General features: G+C 43.7%; 1 protein-coding gene across 1 annotated transcript in view; it reads left to right on the top strand.

The window, feature by feature from the left end:
- The window catches only part of LOC145346462 (cytosolic non-specific dipeptidase-like), a 45,258-nt gene extending 35,943 nt beyond the window's left edge, over positions 1-9,315 (top strand). Inside the window, exons 10-11 of the mRNA XM_080193764.1 lie at positions 5,578-5,725; positions 8,066-9,315. Of these exons, the coding sequence (XP_080049890.1) occupies positions 5,578-5,725; positions 8,066-8,132 (215 nt within the window). The 3' untranslated portion in view covers positions 8,133-9,315. The remainder of the gene's footprint in view (positions 1-5,577; positions 5,726-8,065) is intronic.
- The last annotated feature ends 3,978 nt before the right edge of the window (positions 9,316-13,293 follow it).

Below are 13,293 nucleotides of genomic sequence, written 5' to 3'. Positions count from 1 at the left end.
CCCTGTGCCCTACTTGATTTGATTTATTATTGTCACACGTATTAGACAAAGCATATTGTTCATAGAAAAGGAAAGGAGAGGGTGTGCAATGTAATGTTACGCTCACAGCTAGGGTGTAGAGAAAGATCAGCTTAGTGCAAGGTAGGTCCAATCAAAAGTCTGATGGCAGCAGGGAAGAAGTTGCTCTTAAGTCGGTTAGTACGTGACCTCAAACTTTTGTATCATTTTCCCAACGGAAGAAGGGGAAGAGAGAATGTCTGGGGTGTGCGGGGTCCTTAATTTTGCTTATATAGTAACTCTGCGCATTGAGCATGACCAATCTTCCTATCCTATGCATCTTTGGAGTGTGGGAGGAAACCACATCACCAAGAGGAAACCCACACAGACACGGGGAGAAACTGCAAACTCTACACACTGTCACCCAAAGCTGGAATTGAACCCTGGTCCCTGGCGCAGTGAGGCAGCAGTGTCAACCACTGTGCCACCATGCTGTGAGGGATTATAGAATCATAGAACCCTACAGTGCAGAAAGAGGCCCTTCAGCCCATCAAGTCTGCACTGAACACAATCCCACCCAGGCCCTACCCCCATATCCCTACATATTATACCCACTAATCCCTCTAACCTACGCATCCCTGGACACCAAGGGGCAATTTCTTAGCATGCCAATTAACCTAACCTGCACATCTTTGGACTGTGGGAGGAAACCCACACAGACACGAGGAGAATGTATCTCATATTAATAGTTTGACTTTTTTTTGTCCCCACAAATAGAAACATTTTTACTACGTCTACTCAATCAAAAACGTTCAAACACTTTATTTTAAAAAGTTTTTATCGAGTGAAAAAAAACTCTAGCCTGTTTGGTCTTTTGCGACTGTTATAACGTCTTATTCTGGTAACATTCTTGTGAATCATTTTGGACCTTCACTGATGTCTATTACCCTCTCTATCATATGAAGACCAGAACTGTGGCTCCTACTCCAAAGTGTGGCCTGAACCATAGTTCTATACCAGTTTGACATGACTTTCCTGTGTATCTATCTCTTTCTCTGGAAGCAAACTCCATTACTTGGTTTATTTTTTGTTGGCTTTATTAACCTACATCATTACTTATAATGATTTGTGAATCTATGCCTCTGGCTCACTTTGTTCCGCTACTCTATTTGGACTCTTCTTTTTCCAGGTGTATGTGACCTTATTTTTCCTACCAAAATGCACCATATCACACTTATCAATATTAAAATTCATCAACCAATTAAGCATCCATTTGGAAGTTTATTAGTGCATTCCTGTATTTTATTGTAATTTTCCTTTGTATTAATTAACCACAACTCCCCACCCATTGTCCTTTCCCAACCCAAACAATTTGGTATTGTCCACAAAATTAGAAATTGTTGTTCTGATTCCCAAATCCAAATCATTGCCCATTGTGAACAACAGTGGTCCCAGCACCAATTGCTGTGGAACACCATTGCCCACCTTTTGTCAGTCTGTGTAGCTGCTCTTAACCCTGATCTGGTTTTCAGTTTTGTAGCCAGTTTGCTAACCAATCTCTGTCCTGATTCCCTTGTTCTGACTTTAGATATAAATCTAGAGTGCGATCTTACCAAAAGTCCATAACGAGCGTGAAACTGGGAGAGTTTCATGGTGACCAGTTGAATCTTATGCATCCTCTGCAATAAAAATCCCTCATCCAAATATATATTATCCTGTCTATCAACTCCAGGTAATTCAATAAGATTACCTTCTGGGAAGGTATGACCTTCTGTTTCAAACTCTGTTCTGAATAATCTTTACTATATTTTCAGTTTATTGGTGGCTTTTTAAATCTTTGAGTAAAAGTTCTATTTTGTTTTTCTTCATTGTGATATTCATTTAACAATTCTGTAGTTCTCTCGATTTGATCTATTGCCCTTTTTCCAATAATATTGACTGCTTGCCAATCATCTGGCGCTACTCCCTTTCCTAATGAGTTATTTAAGTGTAATGGTGTCTCTGCTATCATTTCCCAAACTTCTTTTAATAAATGTGAGTGCAATCTATTGGGCAGGATTTTATCCTTTCCAATACCAAGAGCAAAATACTGTGGATGCTGGAAATCATGCTGGGGCAGCACGGTGGCATAGTGATTAGCACTGCTGCCTCACAGTGCCAAGCATCCCTGTTCAATTCCCAGCTTGGGCCAGTGGAGTCTGCACGTTCTCCCTAAGTCAACAGGAGTTTTCTCCGCGTGCTCCAGTTTCCTCCTACAGTCCAAAGATGTGCAGGTTAGGTGGATTGATCATACTAAATTCTTCCTCAGCGTACCCAAACTGGCACCAGTGTGGCGCGACTGGAGGGTTTTCACAGTAATTTCATTGCAGTGTTAATGTAAGACTACTTGTGACACTAATAAATAAACTTTATCTGAGAAACAAGCAGAAAGAAAACTGGAAATATTCAGCAAGTCTGACAGCATCTGAGTTAACATTTCAGGTCAATGACCTTTCATCAGAACTAAGAGGAGTTAGAAATCTGATAAGTTTCAAGCAAATCACGCGGAGCTGGCCAATGATCAAGCTGGCCAGCAATTGGGAGGCCATCAGTGTGGAGTGAGAAAAAAACAGAAAAAATCTGTGGTAGAGTGGGAGATAAGAGTTTGTAACAAAGCCAAAGAGACTGAGTAGTAAAACAATGTCTAGAGGAAATATGAATGGTAGAGTATGAAGGGCTACTTTTGAAAGCAAAACAAAAGGGAGAAAAAGAAGGTTACTACAGGTTATTGTTGTTGCATTATCATCTGAATTTCATCCTGACCCACTAAGTAAATATTTGAAACTCCGCAATATCCCCCAAAAACCTTGCAATTTACTGGTTAATACATGGTACCAGACAAATAACTCTATGGTTACAGATACATTGTATTCCGTTTAAAGTCTACAACTTATTGTAGTAATCCACATTCCTTCATTGCAGCAGCCAAGAGCAGTACTATCTGCACTGGAAAACACTAAGAAATCCCAATTTACAGTCGGCTTCATTCCACCCTCTCTATTAAACACAGAAGGGACTCAATTGCAATTCAAAATCCTGTGTTAATCTGCCGGTCCTTACCAACGCAGAATAGCACAATTGCATCTTTTAAAATATTGAACAAAGAAAATTACAGCATAGGAACAGGCCCTTTGGCCCTCCAAGCCTGCACCAACCATGCTGCCTGACTTAACTAAAACCCCTTACCCTTCTGGGACCATATCCCTCTATTCCCATTCTTTTCTTTATCAAGATGCCCCTTAAAAGCTACTACTGTATCTGCTTCCACTATCTCCCCTGGCAGCGAGCTTCAGGTGCCCAAAACCTGTGTAAAAAAAAGTATCATGAAAATTAATCCACTTACAAATCTTTGAATCTTTGACAATGTACAGTTGGGACTGTGTTGCCATCACCCAGTTTAGCTTAGCCCAGTATATCATGTAATGATGTCACATGTCTACTTATATTTTTCCCTTTACATTTCACTAATAATTCAGTTTTTGTTTAATACTGTGAAAACTATACCTGCAATAAAATGGGTATAATTAGATCGAACACTGATTTCTCAAGTGGGGGGGACTTGCAGAGAAGTTTCCTTTTGCCCGCAGAAATCCTGCAGTACCTGCTGGAGTTTGTACCTCCGCTCCCAGTGGGTGATGCTCTGCACCAGGAATGCAAAGTGTAAAATGCAGCCTACGTTGTTTGCTGAAGACAAGACAGGGAAATGTACAAGCAAAGTTAGAAAAAGGGTAGCAGATTAAACATAGGTTCTGAAACATAAATTCCATTTCCCTCTCCACAGATCCTGCCATAACCTGCTGAGTGTTTCCAGCATTTCCTGTTTTTATTTCAGATTTCCCGTATCCACAGCATTCTGCTTTTTAGATTGCTGTCGGATAAGTCTGTGACAGTGAATTTCAATTTACTATCTGGTTGGGTAACGGATGATCAAAAGTTTACATTTTTATATATTGTAGCAACACAGAAATAAAGAAGACAAAGCAAATATATTGGCCGCGGGTCTCCCATCCCACTGCGCTAGTTTTTTGGCGCAGCGGACCGGGAGATTTTTGCGGGACTGATTTGTGGGGTTCGCACAGCATTTGCGCCCTGCTAGCTTCTCCCACTGCCGGATATCCAGCGGCATCAGATCAGCGCCAGACATTGGTGGGGAGGCACAAAGATCATTTAAATGTTCATTTGCATAAAATTTACATATAATTAGCAGGCCCAGGACTGAAGTCTCCAGGCCCACCAGCATCTCCGCCCCCTGCCCGAGTGGTTCACTCCAGCGGGGTTTAGACTAACTCCACTAAAGGAGTGGCTGGACCCCGCTGGCATGCAGGGGAGGCAATCAGGCATGGGGCAGTGCCATGGGGGTGGAGCAAGTGGAGGGCAGGATCTGATGGGTGGGGTCTAGGGCCGATTGGTAGGGTGGGCGTTCCCACTGTACTCTGCTTAGAGATTGGTGGGGGGAAGGAGGGAGGGCAGTGATTGGGGTGGGCTGGAGCGGGGAGTGGGGTTCAGCCCTGGCCGGTGGTCAGCTGGGAGGGCCGGCACTGCAGGGGGGAGGGGTTGGGACTGTTGTTGGGGGGGGGGGTGGTGTGGAATCGAGGGAGATGGAAATCGGTGCAAGCTGAGAGGGGGGGTTGGGGGCTGGCCGGGGGGGGTGGGTGGGGGGCGGGGGGGGGGGCGTTGCGGTGGAGAGCTGGCGTTGCGGGGGTTGCAGGACTGGCCAACGATCGAGCTGGCCAGCAATTGGGAGGGCCATCAATGTGGGGCCACTGCACATGCGCCAATCTCGGCACTGACAGATCAGCACACGTGCAGTAACCCGCTCAGCACACTGATTTCTCTGGAGGGGATAGGTCCCACCCCTAGTTTTTAATAATATTCACACTGGTGGCCTCTGCAGTGCACAGAATGTGGGGGATTCTTCTCTGAACTCCCACTGAAGAAAAACAGCGTGAATTACTCCAGTTTTCATGCAAAATCGACACTTCGAATTTTTGGGGGGAGATTTCCATCCATCTTCCCTTTCGTAGACTGACGGAAGTCTACAAAATTATGAGAGGCTGGCAGGGTGGACAGTGTCACTTATAAGGGGGCATAGGTTCAAGGTGAGAGGGGGAAAGTTTAAGGGAGATGTGTGGGAGAAGCTTTTCACTCAGAATGTGGTGGGTGCATGGAAGGCGCTGCCAGATGCGGTGGTGGAAGCAGATACATTACCAACGTTTAAGAGGCATCTGGATGGGTGCATGAATAGGAAGGGAATAGAGGAATATCGTTTGAGGAAGGGCAGAAGGTCTTTGTTTAGTTTAATGAGGGCACCATGACCGGCACAGGCTTGGAAGGCCAAAGGGCCTGTTCCTGTGCTGTACGTCTCTTTGTTCTTTGGGGTTTTTTGGATTTGAGGTTGGCAGTATTAATCTGAGCACAGCGGCACCACTTTACGCAAAGTTTTTTGCAGCCAGAATTCTGGTAGATGATTGGAGCATGTAATTTGTATACGTCACAATGTATTTTTAATCTCAATTTCAAATAAATTGATTTCCTGTTTAGTATTTGGACTTGAGCCAGATATGACCAGAGAAGGTGCAACCATTCCAGTTACCTTGACATTCCAGGAAGCTACGGGAAAGAATGTTATGTTACTGCCGATTGGAGCTGCAGATGATGGAGCTCATTCACAGAATGAGAAAATCAACCGGTAAGAGGCAATATTCTGCTTAAACATTGCTCTTGGGAGTCTGGTTTGATTTTATTATTGGCGCGTGTATTAGTATATAGTGGAAAGTATTGTTTCTTGTGCTCTATACTGACAAAGCATACCATTCATAGAGAAGGAAAGGAGAGGGTGCAGAATATAGTCTTACAGTCATAGCTAGGGTGTAGCGAAAGATCAACTTAATATGAGGTAGGTCCATTCAAAAGCAGGCAGCAGGGAAGAAGTTGTTCTTGAGTCGATTGGTACATGACCCCAGACTTTTGTATCTTTTCCATGTTCTCTTCAACATGTCCGGGGTGCGTGAGGTCCTTGATCATGTTGACTGTTTTTCTGAGGCAGTGGGGAATGTGGACAGAGTCAATGGATGAAAGGCTGGTTTGAGTGATGGACTGGGCGTCATTCACGACCCTTTGTAGTTTCCTACGTACTTGGACAGAGCAGGAGCCATACCAGGCTGCGATACATCTGGAAAGGATGCTTTCTATGATGTATCTATAGAAATTGGTGAGAGTTGGAACAGACATGCCAAATTTCCTGAGAAAGTGAAGGTGTTGGTGGTCTTTCTTAACTATAGTGTCAGCATGGAGAGACCAGGACAAGTTGTTTGTGGTTGGACACCTCGAGTACTCCTGATAATATGTGAATTGATATAACTACATCCTGTAAAATAATTTTAAGTTCTTCCGATCCACAGTTTTCTTCCCCAAAGCTCTCTCTCTTTTTCTCTCATGTTGGACTGAAGTCCATGGTTTTTGCTGCCCTCTATTGGGAGGAGAAAGGGTAGCACCAGTGGCTTTTGCTACCAAATAAACCTGTTGGACTTAAAGCTGGTGTTGTGAGACTTCTTACTATGTTTACCCCAGTCCAACACTGGCATCTCCACATCATGACTGTGGGATGCTCACAGTAAGAAGTCTCACAACACCAGGTTAAAGTCCAACAGATTTATTGGGTAGCAAAAGCCACTAGCTTTTGGCGTGCTGCCCCTTCATCAGGTGAGTGGGAGTTCTGTTCACAAGTAGGACATATAAAGACACAAACTCAATTTACAAAATAATGGTTGGAATGCGAGTCTTTACAGGCGATCAAGTCTTAAAGGTGCAGTAGGATGCTCACATTGGTCTGCAGAATAGTGGGAATATCAGATCTTCTTTATTCTCTGTTAACCCCCCACTTGTCCAACAGTCAAATGCCAGCATCTCCACATCATAACCCCCCACTTGTCCAGCGACCAAAGCCCAGAATTTGTTTTATTACCATATTAGTCCATTATTCTTCAACTGTGCACAAGCACACCATTAATTCCCTTTCGCAACTCCTGATGATAATCTCTCTACCTTTACAAAACATGCATGAGGGGGGATACGGTCATTTCCCTTTCTTTTGAGGGATCAAGCCACATTTAGCAGCTTACTGTAATGTGTGTGTGAGCTCTCTGCTGTACTCTGCAGGATGTGGAGATGCCAGCGTTGGACTGGGGTAGACACAGTAAGAAGCCTCACAACACAAGCTTGTGGGTTTACTATCAAATAAACTGGATGGACTTTAACCTGGTGTTGTGAGACTCTGCAGGAACAGTCAAAATACTGAGAGGAGCTCAGTGGCTCCAAATGGATACAAGGTTGAAATTTCTGTTCTCAGAACGGGAACCCTGCGCTTTAAGAGTGAAGTTAGGGATGTGGCTGTAAAATAAAAGTACAGCACTGAATTTACAACACAGAAACAGGCCATTTGGCCCATTTGGTTGCTGCTGGTCTTCATGCTGCTGAGCCTCCACCCATTCTTCACCTAAACCTGTCGGCAGCCCCTTCCATTCTTTTCCCCACTCACCCCATCAAGCATCCTTTAAAGTGATACAAATAAGTGTTGGTTTCAGTTTGCAGCTTATTCCATTTTCAATCTGCCCATTCAGTTTTATTGTTTAACCTGTTTCAGCACTAAGACTGATACTTGGCAGAATACTTTGGAAATTACAACAACAACTTAGATTTATGTAGCACCTTCTAATGTAGAAAACGCTCACAAAGTATTTGACCCGAGGAGGAATGAACGAAAGAACGCTGAGCCAAATTCAGGATGCCCAAAATCTTGTAGATGGATTTCAGGGAAGCACAGGGGGGTTTTAGAAAGAATTAGAGCTTGGGGCTGGATACAGAAGGCACTGCTGCCACTGGAACAAAGACAGGAGGAATCCAAATGAGGAATACTGAGTTTGAGGAGTAGTGTGCAAGCTGGAGATATTGCTAGGAATAGGGAGGAATGTTGCCACAATGGAGACTTCAGTGAACAGATTTTTAAATATTGTTGTTGTTTCTCCAACAGGACCAACTATATTCAGGGAATCAAGGTGCTTGGTGCTTACTTCCATGAAATCTCTTTGCTGAAGTGAAAAGGGTGCCAGACTGATAGAATTGCTGAAGTGATTTCTAAAACTGTACATCCAGTAGAATTACTTTAATTGTATACTGTGTGATGACAATTACTGGATAATGTGTTATGTAGCAGATACATAACTGCACAATCAAAGTGTAAATATTAAAGATCCTGACTTGGTTTCTTTATTGCTGAACTGTAAGATTACATTTTGAATATGCTGAATAATCACTTGTCCAGTTCAGTTGTTCTTGTGAATTATTGTACCATATTGTAAATGGTGCACTGACATGGCTGTGATTAAAATTTCAAAGCTCCAAATATGGAATTTCTGTTTGACAATAATAGGAATGCAAGAGGTTTGATTCATTAGAAATAAAATTAGCTTCACCTTTTGACTAAAACCTCCTCAATTGCAATGTTCCTAGCCACAGAATCATAGAATCTTTACATGCAGAAGGACGCTATTCAACCCATTGAGCCTGCATTGACAACAATCCCACTTAGGCCCTATCCCCATAACCCGACGTAAATACCCTGTTAATCCCACTGACACTAAGGGCCAATTTAATGTGGCCAATCAACCGAATGTGATGCCAAGAAGCTGTAGCAAAATTGAAGTCAATGGAAATCAGGGAGTATGCTGTCCATTGTTTGGAGTCATACCTAGTATGTCACCCAATAGCTATGTGGATGTACCTGAAGCACATAGACAACAGCAGTTCAAGCAGGGAGCTAATCACCACCTTCTCAAGGGAAATTATGGATGTGCAATAAAGGCCGGTCTAACCGGTAAATAAAATTAACTACAACATTTGTATCATATGCAATTTTCTTAATCATATCCTCCACTTTTAAGTTTGCATCATTGATCTATTGTACAGAAAGCAAGTTATGGAGCCCTGTGGAACCTCAACTGGATATAATTTTCCAGTCACACAAGCACCCGTCTGCTGTTATCTTTTGCTTCCTGTCACTAAGACAAATTTGCATCCAATTTACCACCTGCCTTTCTGTAGTGTACATGGTCCAAGATGGCGCCTGAGCGAAGCGACTTCTTGCAAGCTGTACCTTCGAATTAAACTCTCTCCTTCTCTATGAATGGTTATATTTTCTTTGTATAACACACAAGAAACAATACTTCTCACTGTATGTTAATACGTGTGACAATAATAAATCAAATTTTAAAAAATCAAAAATGGTGTCTGTCCTCTTTAAGATAGTACAGCAGAAGTTAGTCACCTGGTTTGAGAGACCACTGGGAACTGAGAGTGAATGACCATACCAGAAAGAGAGAGGCCGGAAGTTTACCATCCTGCCCACCGCGGGAATCGGAATGGAAATGTCTGTTGATCTTGGGCAGGATTTTACAGTTTCGGGACAAGCGAAGCTGTAAAATTCCGCCCAGAGGGTCCTCTCTTGGCATTTTACTTCTGGAACCACGTTGGAATCATGTAGGACTGGAGCTGTGCTCCAGGGCAGCCTTCATACTGTATTAACCTGCTATACCTAAGTTTCTCTTATCAATAAATGCCTTTCGTTTCTAACACAGTCTGAAATTTCTTGACATACCATAACAGTGACAACATAACATATTGGTGACTAAATAGAATCAATTCAATGGCACAGCCTACCTGTGAGTATCCAGTTTAACTGAAGTTGAAAATGAGGGATACTTTTTGGGATGAATAGACTCAGTTGAGCTGCTGTCAGACCCTGAGGGGCAGCTGAAGTAACGAATCCCATGTGACCAGGCAAGGAAAAGAGATTTGGAATTTTTTTTTAATATACTGAAGAGCAATTGCATTAAGGTGTGAAAGAAAGACTAAAGAAAGGACAGGGCTTTGAAGTTAAAGGAAGCTATACCCGACTAAAAAAAAAGCCATGTTTCAGATTTTAAAATAATCTGGAAAAGGAAGACAGATTCTCTCCAGTTGAACAAGTTCAGAAGGGAAAAAAATTGCCTCAAGGAGCTGCAAGAGATTGATGCAATCATTTTTGCATTAATGGAGCAACATCAGCTATTTCAGCTGCGAGATGCCAGTTTGGAATGTGAATTAACCTGCATAAGACTAAAACAAGTTTCTACTGACAGCATCTTGGTCTCCAAATCAGAAATAATACTATATCACTTTGAACAATTAATCCATCTGAGTAGTAACAATAACATTTCTGTAGAAGTGAACAAAGTTTGTCCTGTTCGTAGAATTAGAGAATCCCTACAATGCAGAACGAGGCCATTCAGCCCATTGAGCTTGCACCAACAGCAATCCCATTCATCCCCTATCCCTGTAACTCCATGTGTTTAGCCTGCTAATTCCCCATCATCTGCACATCCTGGGACACTAAGGGGCAATTTAGCACGGCCAATTAAGCTCATAGGGGTTATGGAATGCTCTGCCAAGTAAGGTGGTGGAGGCAAACACGCTAGAGTCCTTTAAGAGTAACTTAGACAGGCACATGACTGAGTTGGAGATGGGTGGATATAGGAGAACCTTTAAATAAGGGTCATTAGCATTGGGGTATCCCTAGAAATGTAAATGGGTATAGTATGATGATAATGTTTTTCTCTTTTCATTCACAGGTTTTAAGTCGGTCCACCTCGTGTCCAACAAAGGACATACACGCGATGGGTCGTACTGGGGCTGCTCTTGGTTGTTCGAGATTGGCCTAGTGCTTCATGTCGTTAGTGTGTGCCTAAACTGGACAAGATACTGGGCAAGACGACAGCTCAGTGACTATCGCTGATTGCTGTGCAGACACATGGATTTGGGCCGGTGTCTGTGGGAGTTTGCGCATTCTCCCCGTGCTTGCGTGGGTTTTCTCCGGGTGCTCCGGTTTCCTCCCACACCCCAAAGATGTGCTGTTAGGCTGATTGGCAGGAATAAATTGTCCCTAAATCAGTTTCCCTCAATCTGGATGGCCATAAAACATTAGATAGGGGTCATGGGTAGAGAGGTGGTGTTGAGATGGCGGCGTGGGCTCGTTGGGCCGAAGGGCCTGTTTCCCGGGCTGATTTTGTTCTTTGTTCTTTGTTAACCCACACGTCTTTAAACCATGGGAGGAAAACGGAACTTCCGGAAGAAACACACACAGACACGGAGAATGTGCAATCTCCATGCAGACAGTCACCCGCGTCTGGAATTGAACCCAGGTCCCTGGCACTGTGAGGCTACAGTGCTAACCATCACATCCATTATGTTCATCTTTAAACAGAAACTGTCCCAGAGTAAAAGCTTTGAATCAAACTAGTTGCCATATATCTGCATCTGATGTATATTGCTGACTACAGCAGCTATCATTGTATGCACTGTCCACATTGCCTGTTCCCTGTCAATTAATAATAATACATATCACCATCTGTCAGGGAGTTAACGCTAATTCACTGTCTTCAAAACCAGCCAGACAATTATTAAGCTATGGTGAATTTGATACTCAACAATCCCTAGAGAAACTTATTAATCAAATCTTCTTTAATGACCTGACAATACCAGAATAGAGGTACAGTGCATGGAGTGCAGAAACAGGAGAAGGCCACAAAGGGGACTGCAAACAGGCTCCATTGCAGAGAAGAAGAAACCCTCTGATGCGTCTACATACAGCGGATGAGTTACCTTCAGCTGTTACTGAAGATTGCATCTCTCCTGAAAGACCATTGCAGATCTTTGTGCCAAGATGGAGAAAGAGGCCTATTGGCAGTGGTGTTCACTTGATTCCAGTGGTGGTGAAGGTTCCCATGGCCCTGAATTTCTATGCCTCTGATTTATTCCAGGGGCCCATTGGCGACGTGTGTAATATCTCCCAGTCAGCAGCACATCACTACATCAAAAACAGATGCCTTTTGCAAGGAAGTCAACCAATACTTTCATAATCACACTGATTTTGAAACTCACCTGACAGAATCAAAGGATCCAGAGCCATTGTTGGATTCCCTCAGGTGCACAATGTGATTGAACGCACGCATGTGGCCATCAAGACTCCCACAGGGCAGCCAGTGGCCTTTGTTTAACAGAAAGGATTTCCATACCCTCAACCGTCAGCTAGTCTGCAACCACTGCCAACATATCCCACGTGTGTGTGTGTGTGTGTGTGTGTGTGTGTGTTATCCTGCAAGCAGCCACCACGCCTATCTACTTAGACACTCCCAAGTGTTGGGTAATGGCTGACCGTGGTTACCTCTTAGATGGTTTCTGTCTCCAGGTGAGGAATCCTAGGACTGAAGGAGAGGAGAAATACAACACTAGCCACACAGTGACCTGAGCCACCACTGAACAGACCATATATCTCCTAAAGATTAGATTCAGATGTCAGGATCATTCTGGTGGGGCACTTCCATGATACAGGAGATGCTTCTGGGGCATTTTGTAGGCTGCACAAACTGGAGCTGGAGAGGACAGAGGCTTTGGTTAATGAAGATATGGTAGAGTGTGAGGCATCCTGAGACAAGGAGGATGATGAGGAAGCTGATGCTCAGCTAGAACAATGGAAAGACCTTAAGGCCCACATGGAGGGCACAATGACATAGAAACATGAGAGGTGGGGGAGGCCTCATGCACGCACAATTCAGATATTCCTTCCCTCATCATCCAACCAATCAAAGGAGGATTCGCCTTCACCCTCCACTGTTGCCAATTACCTCAAGTACAAGCTCAGAATCCCTTGTCCTACTCCACCTGGCACTTCTGTACAATAAAAACATCTCACATGCTATGTTCCATCCAGAACAGCCTTTGGGAAAAGTTATGTCACTTCTGCGATTCCAGACAGCCACCAACAATAGATAGAAATGCAGGAAAATAAAGAACATCTTGACATAAACAAAAGGGCTCTGTAGCATGGTGGTTAGCACTGCTGCTTCACAGCTCCAGGGACCTGGGTTCGATTCCCGGCTCGGGTCACTGTCTGTGTAGAGTTTGCACATTCTCCTCGTGTCTGCATGGGTTTTCTCCCACAGTCCAAAGATGTGCGGGTTAGGTTGATTGGCCATGCTAAGAAATTGCCCCTTAGTATCCAGGGATGCTTAGGTTAGAGGGATTAGCAGGTAAAATATGTAGGGGTATGGGGGTAGGGCCTGGGTGGGATTGTGGTCGGTGCAGACTCGATGGGCTGAAGGGCCTCTTTCTACACTGTAGGGTTCTATGATTCTATGAAAAGCAGCAGGACCATCTTGACTCTTT

Source organism: Carcharhinus amblyrhynchos, chromosome 8 (assembly GCF_965287045.1).
Source record: "Carcharhinus amblyrhynchos chromosome 8, sCarAmb.v2.hapA, whole genome shotgun sequence".
Classification (NCBI taxonomy): Eukaryota; Metazoa; Chordata; class Chondrichthyes; order Carcharhiniformes; family Carcharhinidae; genus Carcharhinus; species Carcharhinus amblyrhynchos.
The sequence above is the reverse complement of the archived record's forward strand: the minus strand, read 5'-3'. Positions and strand labels throughout refer to the sequence as shown.